The sequence below is a fragment of the Pelophylax lessonae genome (genome assembly GCF_965119305.1).
Source record: "Pelophylax lessonae genome assembly, chromosome: 8".
NCBI lineage: Eukaryota > Metazoa > Chordata > Amphibia > Anura > Ranidae > Pelophylax > Pelophylax lessonae.
The window spans coordinates 44,547,212-44,567,012 of record NC_138775.1 but is presented as its reverse complement, the minus strand read 5'-3'; the positions used below and the strand labels follow the sequence as shown (position 1 = coordinate 44,567,012).

The window sequence follows — 19,801 nt, the reverse complement described above, 5'->3', positions numbered from 1 at the left end:
AGTGTTCTCCCCTCTCTGTAGGCTCGTGTTCCTACCTTCTTCAACCTCAGGACCAAGATCTGAATCAATTAATGGCTGTGCATCGTCAAGGAGCAAGTGGCTAACACTGTGTTCAAATAACTCAACTGACTCCTATATGCCTGCTGCTGGGGCTATGGCAGGAGTAGACAGAATAAGCCTCTCTGGCAGTTGCAGTGGACTGCTCACTAGTCTCTTCTTGGGTGATGAAGGATAATGATGATTTAGTAAGCCAGTTCACCACTTCCTCTGCATGCTGTGGCTTGATGTCACTGGAAACATCATTAAACAAAGGAAATGATGCCTTGTGCCTGAGGACGGACCATGTCCACCTTTACCTGTGGACACATATACGCTGCTGGCCCCCTCACAGTGTCATAGGAATGTCTGCCTCTTCTTGTTGGCCTCCCAGACATGATGGGGGGAGGGCGCTTATTACCAAAATGTAATAAAGATGTGGAAATGTGTACGTGGATGCACTTTAATCAATGGAAAGTGGTGTTTGGTGCACTTTATCCTGAGTACTAACTACACAGGCACACTCCACTGACACACTACTATATACTGCAGTAAAAATGCACTGACACACTGCAATATACTGTGGTAAACATGAACTAACACACTTAAATATACTGAGTTAAACTTGCAGTAATGCACTCAAATATACCGCATTAAAAATACAGTAATGCACTAATATACAGTATACTGCGTTAAACGTGTAGCAATGCTCTCAAATATACTGCGTTAAACATGCAGTAACGCACCGATATATACTGCGTTAATCGTACAGTATCGCACAAATATATACTGCGGTAAACATGCAGTAACGCACGGAAATATACTGCGTTAAACATGCAGTAACGCACGAATATATACTGCGTTAAACGCGCAGTAATGCACTGATATATACTGTGTTAAACATACAGTAACGCACTGATAAATACTGCATTAAATGTGCAGGAATGCACAAATATATACTGCATTAAACTTGCAGTAATACACTGATATAACCTGCCCTGACAAATTAAACTGACCCTAAAGTAAAAATGAATGGTCACACTATACTCACAAGACTGACACCAAAGTAAAAATGAATGGTCACACCTCACTCTCAAAAACTGACACCAAAGTAAAAATGAACAGTCGCACTACACTTACACTGAACTATCACTAGATTCAAACTAAAGTGATATTCTATGCTGACAATAGATGCACAATAGCACACTAACTCACTAGTAGTGCTGAACAGAGCCCTTTGTTTCTCCCTCCAACATCACACTGCAAATTGCCGATACGGGGAGAATATATTTATAGTGTGGGGCGGGACTAAGAGCAATGAGCCATTAATTGGATAGAGTCATGATTACTTTCTCTAATCATGGCTCTGAAAGTGCTCTGTGTCCTGATTGGGAAAAGATTTTATTGCTTCAGCCAATCATGGCTTCCAACGCACTGTGCAGCGGCGCTGTGCATTGTGGTCATTCGGCGGGCAGAAAAAATGGTTGAACGCCCCTATAATTTAGTAAATGTTTGGCCCAAACTCATGCTTGGGACAAACCGTTCGCCCAACTCTATTAGGTATCTATTTACCAACATCATCTTTCATATTTTACCAAAAAAGTGGGTTATTTGTTGTGTTTTTTGCACTAAAATTTATTTAAAAAATTGAGTTTGAAAAAAAAAAATCGCTAAACAAATACCGTGTGACATAACAAACTGCAACGACCACCATTTTAATCTCTAGAGCCTGTGCTGTTAAAAATCTGTAATGTTTGGGGGTTCTAAGTCATTTTCTAGCAAAAAAAAATGCTGAATTTTACATCAAAAAGTGTCAGAATAGGTCTGGTTTTCAAGTGGTTAAAAGGATATTATGGGGAAATGTGCATGCATTGCACAGATGTACTACATATGTTGTTTTTTTTCTCCCTTTTTTCTCTTTGACATATGCTTTCAGATCTAAAACACATGAGCTTGATAGGGTACGGTATGAAGAGTATAACTAAACAAAAGGCAAATGACATTGCAAAATGATCCCTATAAATGTCTTAGGCAATAATTAAGAATGTTGTTTACTGTTTGACATATTTGAATAAGCACACATCCTCATTGTTTGGAGCCAAAAGGATCTAGCTGGGGCTTCTACTGGTCAAGGAGTTTGTGATGTAAATCCAGGAGCACAAGGAACAATAACTGTGAATTGTGTAACAATCACTATTGATTAGGAAAGAGGAGTGGGGAGGAGTTACTAAGATATCTTGAACAAAAAACAAACAATACCTCATTCTGAAAGGGACCTGAAGAAAAGCAACATTTGTAGCCGCTATGTGGACTTTGGTAGCATCTGTATTGTGTCTGATGACCTCTCTTACACATACTGAAGAGACTTGCCCAGGTAAGTCCAATCATAAAACTGTAGAAGGGACAATTTAGAATTTCTTATGGAAATTAGATGGCAGTCCAGATGATCCAATGCTTATAGGGCTTCCCCTGGACTGAACTACTACTGTTCATTTCCCTAAAAATAATCTGGCACTAGGATTGCCTAACATTGTTCCACTGAGGATCATTTTATGCAGCAAGATGACATCAAGGCAAATGTAATTTGTTCTAACAAACTTTATTTCAAAGTCTGATAATATGTCCTTCCGTTATAATCAGATTATGTTACTAGTTAATAAGGCTAGCAATACATTGGTGAAAGACAACAGAGTTCATTGCATTGAATAGGCAAGAGCTTAGGGACGTAGATCATTTTTTGTTCTGGGGGTGTTCAGCAGCAGGTATTAAGTAAAAATCTTTTTAAATAAAATCAATTGTGCCAAATTCATAAAGTTTGGCAAAAGGATTGCATGGTTGTTTTGTACCATGAAATCCAGTGCAGTCAAAGGCAATTCCTTTGCAACCTGTGTTTGGGGGTCGTTGAGATTGCACTGACACCCCAAACACAGGTTGCAAAAACATTGCATTTGCCTGCATTGGATTGCATGGTGCAAAAGAACCATACAATTTGGTTGCAGTAAAATTCCTAAATTGGTGCATGCATGACTTTGGTGGGATCTGAGCCTATTTAAAATGAATGGGCCCAAATCGCACCACCCTGAAGCACATGTGAATTAAATAGGAATGTGGGGTGGTTCCTGTATTATTCATATGCGGATCATATTGTGAACTGAGGCTTAATCAGTCCAGCCTGGCTGTGGCAGCCATGTTCATCATGGCTGCCAGTGATAGGCTGGACTGTCAGTAACACAACAGCAATGGAAAACTCAGCCCAGCCTCAGTCAATGCCATTAACCACTTTAAGACCAGGCCTATTCTGACACTACTCTCTTATATGTAAAAATCTGTATGTTTTTGATAAACCCCCCAAACATTATATATTTTTTAGCAGAGACCAAAGACAATAAAATGGTGGTTGTTGCAATTTTTTATGTCACAGGGGATTTGCGCAGAGATTTTCTAAACCCCTTTTTCTTTTTTTTTCTTTTTTAAATACACTTCAATGAATTTTAATGCAGAACACACTATAGCCCAATTTTTAAAAAAAATATAAAATATGATGTTGTGCTGAGCAAACAGATACTTAACATGTCATACTTTAAAATTGCGCACGCTCATGGAATGGTAACAAACTACTCTACCTAAAAAATCTCCATAGGGGACGCTTAAAATTTTTTTGCAGGTTACCAGTTTAGAGTTACAAAGGAGGTCTAGAGCTAGAATTATTGCTGTCGCTTTAACGTTTGTGGCCATACCTCACATGTGTGGTGCGAACACCATTTACATATGCGTGCACGACCTATGTTTGTGTTCGCTCATTGCTTCCGGTCTCCAAGACCATATAGATGATCAGTTACATTCTGGTCCCTGATCACCTCTATGACCAGCATAGCACCTCTATGCATCAACTGCCGGATCACATGCCAGGCTCTCTGGAGGGAGAGAAGAGCCCAGGAAAAGCACCGGAGAGCAGCGGGAAGGAATGACCCCTCCTGCCGCTTGAAAAAGCAAACAAGCAGCTAATTAGCCACTAGGATCACTTTTACAGTGTAGGGCATCACGGAACAAAATGATACTGGGATTATGAGTGACAGCTGCAGCCATGGCCCCGGTATAACCGCCTGAACACAATGACATACACGTGCATGACATCAAGAGGTTAAGGCCCTGTTCATATCTAGCAATTGGGATCGGTGACAGAATCGCTGTGATTCTGCCTGCGATTCCAAATTACACTGTAGTGCTAGCAAAATGCAGCACGTGTGTTTGTGTGCAAATTATTTTTAATGACACCTAAAATGTGGTGCAGTTTTGGCAAAATTATCATGTGATTTATCACGCGGCAAGCAGTATCACGTAAAGCTTGTCACTGAAAAAGGAGCAGGAGCTTCTTTTGAGCGATAATCACAGCAAAACCACAATGCCATTTGGTGCCATTAAAAATGAATGTCACAAATATGTATGCTGCGTTTTGCCAGCATTGCAATGCAGTTTGGAATCTCGGGCGATTCCACCCACGATCCCAAATCAGTAGATGTGAACGGGGCCTGACACAACAGCAATGGAAGACTCGTTCGAGCCTCAGTCACTAACTTTGCCAGTTGCCACACAGTCTCTCATGGTTGCCTAGTCTCTGCTGCCAATTTGCTTGTGCAATGGCTGGTGTTGGCGCTTCAATTATCATGGCACCATAGTTTGTATGGTGTCAGGATGATTGCAGCACATTATTTCTATTATTACATTGTAATATAAAATTAAATGGTTCAACTCACCATAATGCAGAATCAGTTGGGCCCTGAGCGTGTCACCTGCCACCAGATGCAGCTTATCACTTGCCACGTAGCCTGCCACCAGATGCAGCTTTTCACTTGCCACGTCGCCTTCCACCAGATGCAGCTTATCACTTGCCACGTAGCCTGCCACTAGACGCAGCTTGTTAGTTGCCATGTTGCCTGCCACCAGACGCAGCTTGTCACTTGCCACGTCACCTGCCACCAGACGCAGCTTGTCACTTGCCACAAACCCCTGTCACCAGACGCAGCTTGTCTCTTGCCACCATCGCCTATTACCAAATGCAGCTTGTCACTTGCCACGTCCCCTGCCACCAGATGCAGCTTGTCACCTACCACGTTGCCTGCCACCATATGCAGCTTGTCACTTGCCATGTTGCCTGCCGGCAGATGCAACTTGTCACTTGCCACGTTGCCTGTCACCAGACGCAGCTTGTCCTTTGCCGCGTTGCCTGTCAGCAGATGCAGCTTGTCACTTGCCATGTCGCTTGCTACCAAATGCAGCTTTTCACTTGCCACGTCACCTGCCACCAGATGTAGCTTATCACTTGCCAAGTCACCTGCCTGAAAGACAACTGTTCTCTCTGCCTCATCCCAGCGCTATGGCACCCAAGCTTGTAAACCAACGCATGAGGGCAGAACATTTGTTATGCAGGTGAGGCGGTGGGAGATTATGTCATCTCTACACGCCCACCGTCCCTCTTACAGTGCAGCCTTTTTGGCTCGGCTGCATAGACGCCACGGACTGGTTGGGGACCCCTGACCTAGTATGACCAGAAAAAGGGCAGCATCAGTACAGTAGGGGTAAGTCTGCTCTATACAAGGGCCCAGGCAAAGGTCCCTCTCAAGTCCAAGGTGGGAAGCACTGCAAGCAAGCCAATGGGAATTTGCAAAAATGCAAACACATAATGTCCTTGTCAGTGGGGACTATAGTGCTGCAGCAAGGACTAAGAGATCATTGGGCACATGCCAAACTCACGCTGTTCATGTTCACCGTGAGGCTGTCAGGCTCGGACTGGCTGACACAGTTACAGTACATACACCCCAGAGCATCCTGCCAAAAATGCGAACACATGATGTCCCTTTCAGCGGCGGAGTGTAGTGTGTAGTGCTCTAGCAAAAGTTAATAGTTTATTGGGCATCTGCCGAGCTCACGCTGTTCACCGATGGGCTGTTAGGCTCGGACTGACACAGTTCTATACCACCAGGCAGCTTTGAACACAGCAGGAGTGGCACCTGTGGTCCCGCCCATCCCGCCAGACAGCATTGACCCCAGCAGGAGCAGTGCCCATAGTCCCATAGTGGCGGGATGAGCGGGACCATGGGCGCCGCTCCTGCTGTGTTCAGCGCTGCCTGGTGGTATAGAACTGTGTCAGCCAGTCCAAGCCTGACAGCCCCGCGGTGAACAGGGTGAGCTTGGCGCGTGCCCAATAAATTATTAACTTTTAATGCAGCACTACACACTACACACCGCCGCTGACAGGGACATCATGTGTTTGCATTTTTGGCAGGATGCTCTGGGGGGAGTTTCAACCCCCCTGACTCCCCCCTTATCTATATCCCTGCAAGAGCTCCTGGTGCCAAATAAACCACAATATGAGGGGATGTTCTATGTTTTACATGGTCAGTAACTATTAAGAAGAGATAACTTAGAATGAATATCCTAATTCTATTGCCTGTGTTGTGTTGGTGAATTTCATGACATTTGAATTAGAATACTTCTGCAATGTTTGCAGCTAAATGGATCAATCTGACTTGACCAGGTGCAAAGGTCCTGACTGTCCCTGATTTCGAGGTACTGTCCCTGATTCAGAACAAAGTCCCTCTGTCCTTCTTTACTCCTCTTTTGTCCCTCATTTTGGTCTGATCTATATAGTTGTATATAAAATGCACTTTATTTCTTTCAAAAAGTGTTTCCCTGTGCTAAACTTTTCATCCAATTTGTAAATTTCTGCATTTGCAAATTTCAAAAGCAATTTTAAAGGAATAGTAGTGGTAAAAAAAAAAAAAAAAAAAAAACACTTGTGGGTTTACTAATCATTTTTTTGTATAATTCTCATAAAAGGGAGCATGGCGGAGGGGGGGATGTCCTATGACTACATACTTTTGCTAATAGGTGTCCCTCGTTACCATCTCACAAAGTTGGGAGGTATGCAAGTGACAGGAAATTGATAGTAAAAAGCAGTTCTAGGAACATGTATGGAACAAGATGACTCTGAATTATGCAGGAATGTCTGTAGATTAAGAAAGAGAATGTATGCATGTGGAAAAAGCATCTTCTTAAATAGAGCACTGACAATATCTCAGGAACCTGAAGAACAGCAAGGAATTTAAATGGGCAGCGATTTTAAGCCAATGGCTCCCGCTGCTGTCTTAGCCGATGAGGAGTGAGAGTCCTGGCTCTCGTGCATATCACTGGAGAAAGATCAGGCTTAAGAAAGTATTAGGAGGGGCTGGTGGGGCTGCTACACAAAGAAGGCTTTTTACCTTCATCCATAAAATGCATGAAGATAAAAAGCCCTTAAGTCTTTACAAACACTTTAAAGCTTCCTGCTTTTTTCCCTAAAATAATAACCATGTTATACTCACTTTGTTCTGTGCAATGGTTTTGCACAGAGCAGCCCTGATCCTCCTCTATTGGGGTCCCTGCTGGTGATCCTGGCTCTTCCCTTCCCTGCTGAGTGCAACCATAGGAAGCTGCTTCCTATGGGGGCACTCGTGTGGGCTCGCTCCCAAGCCGGGCTGTTTGCGTCTATTTAGACAAACAGCCTGGCTCGGCCCCACCCCCTGCTTTCTGCTCACATGTATTGACTGACAGCAGCAGGAGCCAATGGCCCCTGCTGCTCTCAGCCAAGCCTTTGAGAGTCAGGAGAGGAGAGAAAAACTGCTGCAGACTTGCACAGCGCTAGGCTGAGATTGGGCTGAGATAAGTATTTAGGGGGGGGGGGGGGTGCAGAGAAATTAGGTAAAAGACCTTTTACCTTTACAACCACTTTAAAATGCTTGGGACCCTCAGATAATACATCATGCACAGGGGTTTGGTGAGAATGTTTGTTTTTTTTCTTCATCCAATATGTGGTTCGTCGCCACCTGGGCTGCAACTTACTACCTTTTATCGAACTTCGGGTTTTTCACCAATACCTTATCCCCTGGCCGCAGCAGTAGCAGCTCAAGGGTGTCGTTTTCTGCCAGGTCCTTGTGGCTGCATGCATTAGCTGACAAACAAGCCCTGATATTCATCAACCTGCACCCCGACCGGGTACCTCCGTTGACGGATGCTCCTAGTGCTTCCTGAGGGCTCCAAGCACTCCATCAGACACCATAACTGTCTCAGACCCCACGAACCGCTGCAGCTTGGTTAGGGTCTCGCCGTCTCCTACCCACCCTGGACCTATGACAAGGCTCCAGGTTCCTGTGGGTGAACCTCTCTTTCCCCAGAGAGGGCAGCAGGAACAAGCTCTACACATGCTCTTACAAGAGCTTAGTGATTATCCAAGGGAGTATGGAAGACCATAGCAATCCCTTGTAGCATATTCCCCCAATAAGAGACAGAACTCTAGATTGAGGGGGAACTAGAACAACTTTATTGAACAAGAAACATACTTTTATATAGTTTTCCCCCACAAGGTTACCGCCCAGGTGGACCTTGTGGAGAACTGGACGTGACATTCACAATCCAATAGAAACAGGGTTTTACACTCAGTCATTCCCATACAGTGTACACAATCCCTCCCCTCTAACCTAAACTAATTATCTAGCCATCTGGACAGAACAATATGAGGTCATTAACATTAGACAATGGGATGGCACAATCCACATCCCTTCCCAATACACAAACAATAGGACAAGGCTGCCAGTGACAGTCTTTGTGTCTCTCTCACATTGAAGCTGGAAAACACATTATCCCAATCCACAAACAATAGGGAAAACCTGTCTTGACATTGAGGGATATGTAATACACACATTATTTAGGAATTACAGATTTCATGGCAATGGGAATAAATCTTCATATTTCTATATGGAGATATTGCTGACAAATATGACTGTCCCATCTGAAGCAATTCAAACCATTAATTATCTGTTTTTCACTTCCATTGACGGTGAATACCATCACACACACCTCCAATGACTTGATCTCATAACAGCTTATCTGAAGCACCTATATCAGCACACCCCTGAACATCCTTTCTTTTTCATTCCTTTCCACAGTCTCTGCAGTCTGCAGTGCCTGGGCAAAGTGAGTGAGGCTCTTACTCTCATGCTGCCTTCAAATGAAAAATCTACACCTCAACTCAGTCAGAGTGACATTCTCCTCAAATAGGCCTTCCAGCTGTGCTACTATTTGTTTCAAGCTACCATGATCCTCCTCAGGTAGTACCATGATAGCTTGACTTCATCCTCTAGGACAGGGATATGCAAACTGTGGTCCTCCAGCTGTTGCAAAACTCCAAGTCCCATCATGCCTCTGCCTCTGGGTGTCATACTTGTGGCTGTCAATCTTGCTATGCCTCATAGGACTTGTAGTTCTGCAACATCTGGAGGGCCACAGTTTGCCTATCCCTGCATTAGGGAGTTGATAGCTAACTCTGTGATCAGCTTGGCACCTGATAGAGGTGTACTGCACTTCCCAGTCTCTCCTCCCACTCTGTCAGTGAGTCATTGAACTTTTGGACCAGCACTAAAGTCACTCCTTGGGTTGCCATGGTGGTCCCTAAACCTCTTTATGTGCCAAGCGATGAATGGGGCATAATCTGCTGACTTGCGCCAAGTTAAGGGCAGGGCAAGACAGTGGGTGCCCAAGATAAAGAAAAGACACTCAGAGACTAAGTAATTGGCACAGTTGTTATTGGATTAAACAAAAGTAGCATTTACATGTGTCAAGGTAGTGGCAGAAGCTTACGCAGAATGGCCAGGATTGCGGCAGCAGAGCCTTATTAATACACAGTTCAGCTTGCATCAGGACTAGGGGTACTGTGACACAGTACATTGGTATCCCATTTACTGGTTTTTACTGTACTAGTGACAACATCTGAATAAAGAGGATGGCTGTTACTCAAGTAGTGGTACCGCACACCTGTAGACTGGCATAGGCCTTCAGCCCTTTCTAGTTCCGGGGTAACAGTGGATCCACTACTCTGTCCCTTCTCAACAGGAACCTCTTCCTATTGCTAGTGCACTGTCATAGCCAGGGCGAAACCTGTCTCTACACTATCTCTACACTATCTGCAACTGCTCGCCAACTGCAGTGTGCCAGTGCTTTATAAGCATTGTCTTCACTAAAGATGGCCACAGAGGTCATACAGGGTAGCAGCATCCAATCAGACAGCTGCCTCCCTGATGACACATTCAGAAGCTTCAGAGAAAGAAAGTTAGAAAGTTCCTCTTATCCTTAATTCCTTTATGTAATGTACCCTCACTCCGGATATCCCTTGAAGATGCCATATTTTGACAAAACACAAAGCGGCAAGGCCCAGACACCATGACGCATACCAGCACAGCAGGAACCTTTACTGCTGTATGGATAAATGCTCTTTGACCATGTTTTATATATGTTTTATGAAGCAAAGAAACAAATCACCGCTCAAAGGGCTGACAGCTGGGCCAGTAGGATTCCCAAGTAAACTGTAGTAGTCCTGCAAGACTGGGTGCTCAACAAGGTCCGCAACCTAAGAAGTCCATATGCATGTAGAAAGAAAGTGGCACTTCCAGTCTCAGGAAAGTAGAAACTTGAGTTTTATTTCTTCAAATCAAAAAGTCCAACATCGACATGTGCAAGACAAACAGGATAGCAGCAAACACGTTTCACACCATGTGCTTATTCATTGCTTATGTATGTATGTATGACTGTTTCTAATAAAACTTCTACTCTAAAGATTTACACTTTTGCTGGCCTTTCTTCTCTTTGGGCATATTATCTATTATTGCAAATCTGGTAAATTAACCCTTGGGATACATGAGTGGCTGGTCCATGTCCACTCCGCTTATGCAGTGCGCACACAGATACAGCCCACTCTCCTCTATGGGCAGTCAAATGTAAACAAACTGCCTGTTCATTTACACTCAACTGCCATCTGATATGCCAGACTGTTTTTAGCGGATAGGATCAAATCAGATATTGGTGGTGGGTGTCACTAGACACATGTCCATTGACACCCGACACCCACCGCTCCATAAAGGAGACTTGAGGGTCTGATCAGGTCCGACTGAAAAACTGACATGCGGACCCGATTGATCCGCTAATGTGAAAGGGGTCTTATGAGAAGTGTTTTTAGAATACCAAGAAATTAATTTCATAAGTTGCTTTGAAGGTACGTTTAGAAGAGGACTAATGCACAAAATATTTTCATGTATTAGTGAACAAGTATGTCATTTTATTATCAATGTTGTCTTACTGTATGTTCTGTTCCCCTACATTATATTTCCCTACAGATGTAAAACTTGTAGGCATCGAAGGCTCTGACAAGTTGGCTATACTTCGTGGATGTCCTGGGTTACCTGGACCACCTGGCCAGAAAGGTGAACCTGGTGCTCCCTCAGAGAAAGGTTAGTGGATAGTTGACTGTATATGATTTATCACATACAATATACACAGGAACCTTTCTTACTGTGCAAAGTCAAGAGACAGCCAGAGCTATGCTACTTCCATCCGCTTTCTTATTGACCTTCCTGCCAGGGCCAGATTAACGTAGGGGCTATTGGAGCTGCAGCTCCAGGCCCCTACCTTTTATATAGGCCCCAGGTTGGCCATATTCACTGTTACCGCTCTTCTGTCACTTGTAAACACAGAAGTCTGGCTTCTATGCTCGCTTCCCCAGGCAGCTCCCTCAGAACCTCCCCACACAGCACGAAGGCCGGACAAGGAGGGACAGTTGCCGATGCATGGATGTGTTTATGGGCTTCAGAGACAGCATCCCATGTTGAATTAGGCATGCATGGCTGCACCCTTCCTCCTCTGGGTGCATGCCAAGGCACGGCCCTTAAGGCCCTTCAAAATCCTCAGCACCAAGCCCATGATGCTCTTAATCCGGCCCTGCTTCCTGCCCATGTTCCCAATTGCACTCTGGCTACGAATGAGCTTTCTTACATACATTATTTCACAGAAAAGTGTTGTGTATGCCAACATTTTGTGAAAACTACCCTTCATAAAAGAAAATGGAATACAGCTTAATAAAAAACACCAATTGTAATTTTGATTAAACCATGTCAGACCTATTTGCTCTGAGGGCCTATTCAAACCAACCTGCCACTGCTGTGAGTTAAACACATTCATTTAATATTCTGCCCAATGCTCAACGGACAAAAAGGCCCCTTTCACACTATCCGTCCGTCGGACGGATTCCGTTTTTCTCAGCAGGGTATCGAGCCGCTGATCCCCCGCTGAGCAGCAGGATGAAAGCTGTGTCTCCGCGCTGTGTGCAGAGACACAGCTGTCAGTTCCTCATGCATCTCTATGGGGGAAATCGGATGGGAACGGACCGTCGGTTTCCATCCGTCCAGATTTGTCGGATCGGATATCAGCGGACATGTCTCCGCTGACATCCGATCCCCCTTAGAGATGCATGGGGGGACGGTTGAGATCCGCCAAAAAAACGGACAGGCGGATCTGAACGGTCCGCCTGTGTGAAAGGGGCCAAAAATAGTGCATGCGGCATGGAATAGTAGGCAGGAATTTTAACCCAACTGCTAAATACAATTATAATAAATATTATATAAATATAACTTAATTTGTAAAGACAAATAACACCAAGACACCGGGTTGGAAATATTCATGACCGCGGCCATTTATTATTGGTTACAAACAATATTAATACTCAATAAGATTCATAAACTGAATAAATACATGAAAATCAACCTAACCACCAGGTTGCATAAACTTATAAACACTAAACATTTTTTTCCAAACCTAAATATAAATTAGAATTACCAAAGAAAACTCAATCTCACTGAATTATATTCATATTATATCATAAATCCAGAATATTAGCAAAGAATAAAGAAATTGTAAAGACAACCGTCCCCCTTTAACTAAGCAAAGGTGACACCGCCACATAATAATTGGCCGCGACAAAAATGGGAGGGAGGGAGCACCACAGTTCCGCTTCTGAGGCGAATGAGTCTGAGACCTACGGAAACCCCTTTTTATACCCTGATCCGAGAATTCTAGGATTGTTCTGCCTAGAATGGTCACATGACCCCAGCAGAGGTCAGCGGACCCCTACCAGAGCCCATGACCTTTTCGAGTCTCCCCATTAGCCCTGAATTCTCAGGGGAGACTTGAAACTGCCCTTCTCCCGCCACAATCCCATGAGGGAAAGGGGAGGTAGAAACTGCTCCTCTTTACCTCACATTCTCTGCAAATGGATGGCTCTTCACAGTAGTGTCTTGTAAGTGACAATGCTTCTTTATATCAACGTTTACCAGTGCATGTGCATCCAAAATATTTTCTGAACGTGAAACTGCATGTTTGAAAAATACATTGAACGTGCATGTGAGGGTAAACGCCAATGCAAAGAAACCTTGTTGGTTACAAGAGCACAACTAGGTAATTGATTCACTCATATGACCGGCTGTATACAGCATGTGCAGCTCCCTGGGTGCAGGAAAGCACTGGGAAACTCCACCAGGCATCTAAAATGCCCGTGTAAGCCCCGTGTGCATGAACTCCTAAGAGACCCTGTCACCAGACCATTCATTTCAATGTTATTTAATTTCAATGTTATTTACCTGTAGAATACTTTTTACCCTGGGAGAAGCCTTGGCAAAAACCTTGAGATTTTGGGGAACCCCTAGAAACAATGTTCAGATCTACAGCTTACGGAACATTGGATCTGATCAGTGAGCTGTAGATATAACAACAATTATTGTAGAAATGCCATTAAATAATAGAATAAATATTAGAAAAAAAGCGTACCTCCTTAAAGTGGTAGTAAAGTCTTGTCAGACATTTTTACCTACAGGTAAGCTTATAATAAACCATGTAGGAGATATTCCAGGGACCAGCATAAACCATGTCGTTCCTTTAGAGGTCTGTGCTATAAATGGTGACTCCTGTGCGCATGCACGGAAGTGACATCATCGTGGCTCAGCCAGTCAGATGACTGGAGTCCGTGAACCCAAAAGGAAGACTGATTGAAGATGGAAGCCCTGTCAGTGGTGACAGCACGCCTCTGGAAGGCTTTGTTTTAACCGCTTGCCGACTGCTCACAGTATATTTACTGCGGCAGTCAGCCCCTCACAGGCAGAGCGACATAGGTCTACGTCGCTCGCCTGTGAGGCTCTGGGGAGCGAGCGCGCGCCCGCGGAGGCGCGCTCCCGCTCCCGCGCGGTCACGGACCCCCCCCGCGCGTGTGACCAGCAGACCCGATGTCCGCCGGTCACTTGGCGATCGGCGGGGGAGAGGGAGAATGTCAGGCAGCTTGTGTAAACAAGTCACCTGTCATTCTCCTCGATGTAAAGACACTGATCACACGGATCTACTATGTAGATCCGTTGATCAGTGTCCTTACAGCTCAAGCCACAGCCAATCACAGTAGAAAGCACGCCCCTAGGGACACACACAGCCCCTCCCTCCCAAATAAAGTTAACCCCTTCACTACCAGTGTATTTTTACAGTAACAGTGCATATGTATAGCAATGATTACTGTAGAAATGTCACTGGTAACCCCAAAAGTGTCAAAAATGTCAGTCAAGGGTCCGATCTGTCCGCCCCAATGTCGCAATACAGCAAAAAAAATTGCAGATCGCCGCCATTACACGTTAAAAAAAAAAACAACAAAAATGACAAAAATCTTTCCCTTTGTTAGTAAACGCGATAACTTTTGCGCAAACCAATCAAAATACGCTTTTTGCGATTTTTTTTTTTTTACCAAACATATGTAGCATAAAACAAATTGGCCGAAAATGTTAAACAATTTTGATTTTTACATTTTTTTGGGGGGGAATTTCATATAAAAAAATGTGAAAAATATTGTTATTTTTGCAAAATGTACGCTATTTTTTTGTTTATAGCGCAAAAAATAAAAATCGCACGGGTGATCAAATACCACCAAAAGAAAGCTCTGTTTGTGGGAAAAAAAGGACGTCAAATTCGTTTAGGTACAGCGTCGCACGACCGCGCAATTGTCCGTTAAATTCACGCAGTGCCGAATCGCAAAATACCCCCTGGTCGTTTAGCAGGAAAATCCTCCGGGGCTTAAGTGGTTAAGGTAAGTCTCTCAAAATGTGCTAGTATGCGATGCACATTATCACATTGCCTTGCATTGTGATTTTTTTTTTTTTACAAAGTTTACTACCGCTTCTATGCACAGAAATATGCAATATGCATGCATTTTTCTGCAAATAAAAAAAAAACCCATCTATGAAAAACTCACCCGACACCAACATTGTGGTGTGAACATAGCACATAGAAATCAATTGTTTTCTTTATGTATATACAAAGACCTACATTGGAAAAATGCATATATCAGCACATGGTAAGAACAAGCCTAAAATATTGTATGCAAGTCAAATTTGCATGTTTTTTTTTTTTTCTATCAGTTTTTATGCAAGTAGCACTGTCCCTGTAGGACTTACTGTGTGATGACTTCTTGGGTCTCCCTCTGATTACCTGCAGACAGTCACTAGGGAATTTTTCACACATCTATCTTACTCCTGTTTGCTCTTTACTCAATAAACAGTCCAGGGGATTTGGTTTTGTATTTATTGTGGAACTTGGATGGGAGCAGGGAATAGTGGGATACTCCAACTGAACTATTTACAGTTGATAAGGAAAACTCTTGGCCTCACCAGGTTTTATTGTGGAAGCAGACATACTACTTTAACCATACTGCCACTTGTATTAAAGAATTAAGTCCTCCTGCTCTCTCTAGCAGCAACTACATTATCTTCAGGACACTCTCTAGCATCCCCATGAATGACACCCATCCACTGACTCTTTCACTGAAGAGATGGCCCTCTCAGGACAGGCCCCATGACACAGATCTGTACTCCCTGTAGGCAGAATCAGATCCTTTCCAGTGTCTCCCTTCCAGTCAGCTCTGCAGAACATCTGGGTTCAGCTCCTATCTGACTTTCAGGCCCTCATGTCGACTACCCGAGGCAGCAGGGCAGCTTCAACAGAGGAGGGGCAGCTGCCCCCTCCCTGCGGGACCCCGCTCTCCAGCCGAAGACTCCGAGCACATGTACCCTCTGCATTTATACAGTCACCTAGCATGCACCGAGGCACTTTCCTCTGCCAATCAGCAAGACTGTAACAATGCCTGTGCCCTCACTTGTCAGGTTTCCTCCCACTGTCCAATATGCCTCCCTATTGGACCAATATGAAACATTTCAGACAAGCTGGGCTGCACCTGAGCACCATGAGCAGACCCTACCAATGAACCTCTGGTAGGCAGAGAGCAATCTAAATTTACCTGGCAATCTATCTGGTAAGCAGAAAGACCCAAAAACTATACTCTCTTCTAGCACCTACCTAGGAAGGTGCTACATGCACATATGCATACCTGCCAACTTTCCCGTTTTTACCGGAACAATCCCGGCAAATAGGAGCCTGTCCCGGGTAATTTACATTGTCCCTGTTATTCAGGGACAATGTAAATCATTTAAAAAAAAAAAAAAAAATTTTTTTTTTTAATTTTGTTTCACACAGTGTCGCTCTCACCCCAGCTAGGTGTTGTAGTTCTGGCAGCAGGTTGTCTCTCTCTGGGTGCCTGCTCACTCTTCCCACCTGTCGCAAATTTAACGTGTCACCGGAGGCAGGGTGACAGCATGGTGCACTTTCCGAAATCCGCCAGCAGGGGGAGGCAGAGCACCTTCCGACAAGCTGACACTTTAGAATTGCAGGAAATTGTGATGAGAATTTTAAACTTTAGGCAGAAGTAGTGCATCTGAATGGGAGAATTATTCCAACTCTGCTACTTTGGCCTCAAGTTTTCAATTCCCTTTTCAAATTCCTGTAATTCTCGATTTATGAAGTAGACCCTATAATCTGATAAGTAGGCGGAGATTAATTATGCAGCATGGGCGGAGCTTCAGGGAAGTGGGTGTGGTAATTGATAGCTGTGCTGCAAAGTGTCCCTGGAAATTTTTTTCAAATGTTGGCAACTATGCATATGGTGTGAGCGAAGCCTCACTGAACTTGAACAAAACTCCCAAATATTGTGATTCCTAAATAAGCCAGTGAATTGCGGGAACATTTGGGCCTCATTCACAAAATATATGCATAAGAATGGATGGAAAAGTTGTGCAGATTTGACCTGCATAGAATATGTTGGACTTGTTCACACCATGTGCAGAGAAAACAATTTATTTCTATGTGCACTGTTTGCACCACAATGTTGGTGTCGGGTGAGTTTTTTTTTTTGTGTAGAAAAATGCATATATGTTTCATATTTCTGTTCAGAAAAAATACACACATGATTCCAATGTGGATTTCAATGTGCATTAGCAGTGAATACAGTCAGTTTGCATTGATACCCGATGCCTCCTCTGTGCTTAAAGCTCCTGTGAGCACAGAGGGCGGTGCTGGGAGAGTGCAGAGAGCGGGAGCTCGTGGCTGATTGTTCCTGTGTATGGCAGAGGCTGAATGCAGACTGCAGAGGGGGGGAGAAGAAAGCAGAAACATGTGGCTGAAGTGACATCCTGTGCATGGCAGATCTGGATGCAGACTGCAGAAACGGGAGCAAAGATCAGGGGCACACGGCTGGATCAGATTGAATGTAGCAGGAAGTGAGATCATATTAGCTTTTTGTATAGTTATTGCATAACATATACCTACTATAATCTCCCACTCTCTGCTCTACAGTCTGCATTCAGTGCTGCTATACACAGGATGTCACCTCCTGTTCTCTGCCCCCCCCCCCCCTTCCTCCTCTGCAGTCTGCATGCACCCCTTCCATTCACAGGATCCCACCTCCTGATCCAGCCATGTGCTCCTTTTTTCTGCTTCCCACCTCAACAGTGTGCATCACTGGTACCATTCAGACAGGGCCCACCTCCTGATCCAGCCACTTGCTCCTGTTCTGTGTTCCCTGCACTTCCATATCCATCTGTCACAATGTTGATTTGTGGCAGAACTCCTGGGGACTTCTCCAGGAACCCCAGAGTTCCACAGAACCCCAGTTGAAAACCCTGCTACATAAAGGTTATGTGGGGGGGGGGGGTCGGGGGGGCTGAAGGGATTGGCAAAAAAGCTGGCCAAGCACAGACATTAGCTAGATACTCTCAGAAAAGCACAGAGGTTGTTCTGAGGAAATAACTGTATCTGAAGATTTCAAATTTGCTAACAATCAGTAGATCACAGGTGCCATGCAGGACTTTTACAGACTGTCAGTGTAAGCTGTCTTCCTGTACATTGGTATCAGTTTCACATTGACAGGAAGAATCCATGAACTACCAGAGCACTCAACAGTGCCATGGTAGTTTATTGAGAACTACGAGCCTACAGCAGGAAAGGCTGTTGGTACTTGTAGTTTTCACATTCACAGAAAATTATGTCCCAGGTGGGGAGCAAGGTGTGGCCAGTGCTTAATCCTTAGAGTTCTGTTACAGACCTCTATTTACTTTGTGAACCTCAAAATTCTGTATGGCAGATGCATACCATGATCTACCATGGACAGGAGCTGTCCATCACACTCCATTCAGGCTTTCAGTTAGAGGGCTGGAGGGAATGTCAATGGACTATAAGGATGCTGACCAGTGTACTCATAGTCCATTAAGAACTACAAGTCAGTCTACCATGGTGGTAGTTTATTTATTCACAGATATCTATAAATGAATGACAGAGTTGTGCAGATAGAGCCCCGCACAGCTGTGCCAATTTCAAATGGGACAGGAACCCCCTGCCCACTTTTACAGGGGGGGGGGGCAGGGGGCTAGGGGTGTTGCAGAACATGTTACACCCTAAATACGGCTGTAACATGTTCAAAAGGTGAACTAATCCTTTAAAGATTCCCCTCCACCAAAAAATTAAAAGTTAGCAGCTACAAATACTGTAGCTGCTGACTTTTAATACTAGGACACTTACCTTCCATCGATCCCGCAATGTCGGTACCCCAGCTGATTTTTCAATTAGCTCTCAGGTGCTACCACCGCCAATCCGACTAAGGAAAACCGGCAATGAAGCCTTGCAGGTTCACAGCCGGTTCCCCACTGTGCTTGCGCGAAGCGCACTGCACTTTTTGAATGGCCCAGCTGTAGTGGAAGGAGGAGGGGGGCCGAACTTCCCGGGGACCTCCACTTTAAACGTAAGGGTAGAGAATTAAGGTGTTATAAAAAAACAGCTTAAGTTTTTAGTATAGGAATACTATAATGTTTGCTCTCATTGAATGTATGAGCCAAATTATTTTATTGTTTTAGCCAATAAAATGGTTAGGTCAAGAAATGTAGGTATAGACTAGCATGGCAAAACCAGACATGGTTTCATGGTCATTGTGATTACCGGACCAATGGAAAAATGAAGCTAAATATTATTGTAACTCTTTCCTGCCAGGAGCAAAGGGAGAACCTGGGAAAGCTGGACCAGCCGGGCAACCAGGTATGCTTTTAAATGTATTTGTTACAACTTTTGTATATCAGACCAAATGGACAGTTTTATTTCATCTGTCAGACAACTGCTTGGTTTTGAAGACGTTCCTGAGCCTAGGGTCACACTATTGCAAACACAGACATCACATGTGATTTGCACCGCATTGCTGTGCAGATCACATGCGAAGTCTGTGCAATGCGAATTCAACCATACAATTGTATGGCTGAACTCACATTGGATTCACACGAAAAAGGTGCAGGAACCTTTTTTCCCCACACTGGAATCAGATCCAGTGTTTACATCCATGGGATTCGATTCCTGTCCTAATTCACAGTTCACACTGCAATCTGCGAACCGATCTGGGGGTGTCATTTACTTTGTATTGACACCTGCAGCGGTTTGCAGAGGGCAGTGTGAACTGCTTGCAGGGGAGATGAGATGCAGGAACCCGCACTAGAATCACACTGGT

General features: G+C 44.2%; 1 protein-coding gene across 1 annotated transcript in view; it reads left to right on the top strand.

The window, feature by feature from the left end:
- Positions 1 to 2,264: 2,264 nt before the first annotated feature.
- The window catches only part of LOC309561413 (ficolin-1-like), a 36,115-nt gene continuing 18,578 nt past the window's right edge, over positions 2,265 to 19,801 (top strand). The window contains exons 1-3 of the mRNA XM_082265309.1: positions 2,265 to 2,410; positions 11,238 to 11,351; positions 19,297 to 19,341. Of these exons, the coding sequence (XP_082121435.1) occupies positions 2,341 to 2,410; positions 11,238 to 11,351; positions 19,297 to 19,341 (229 nt within the window). The 5' untranslated portion in view covers positions 2,265 to 2,340. The remainder of the gene's footprint in view (positions 2,411 to 11,237; positions 11,352 to 19,296; positions 19,342 to 19,801) is intronic.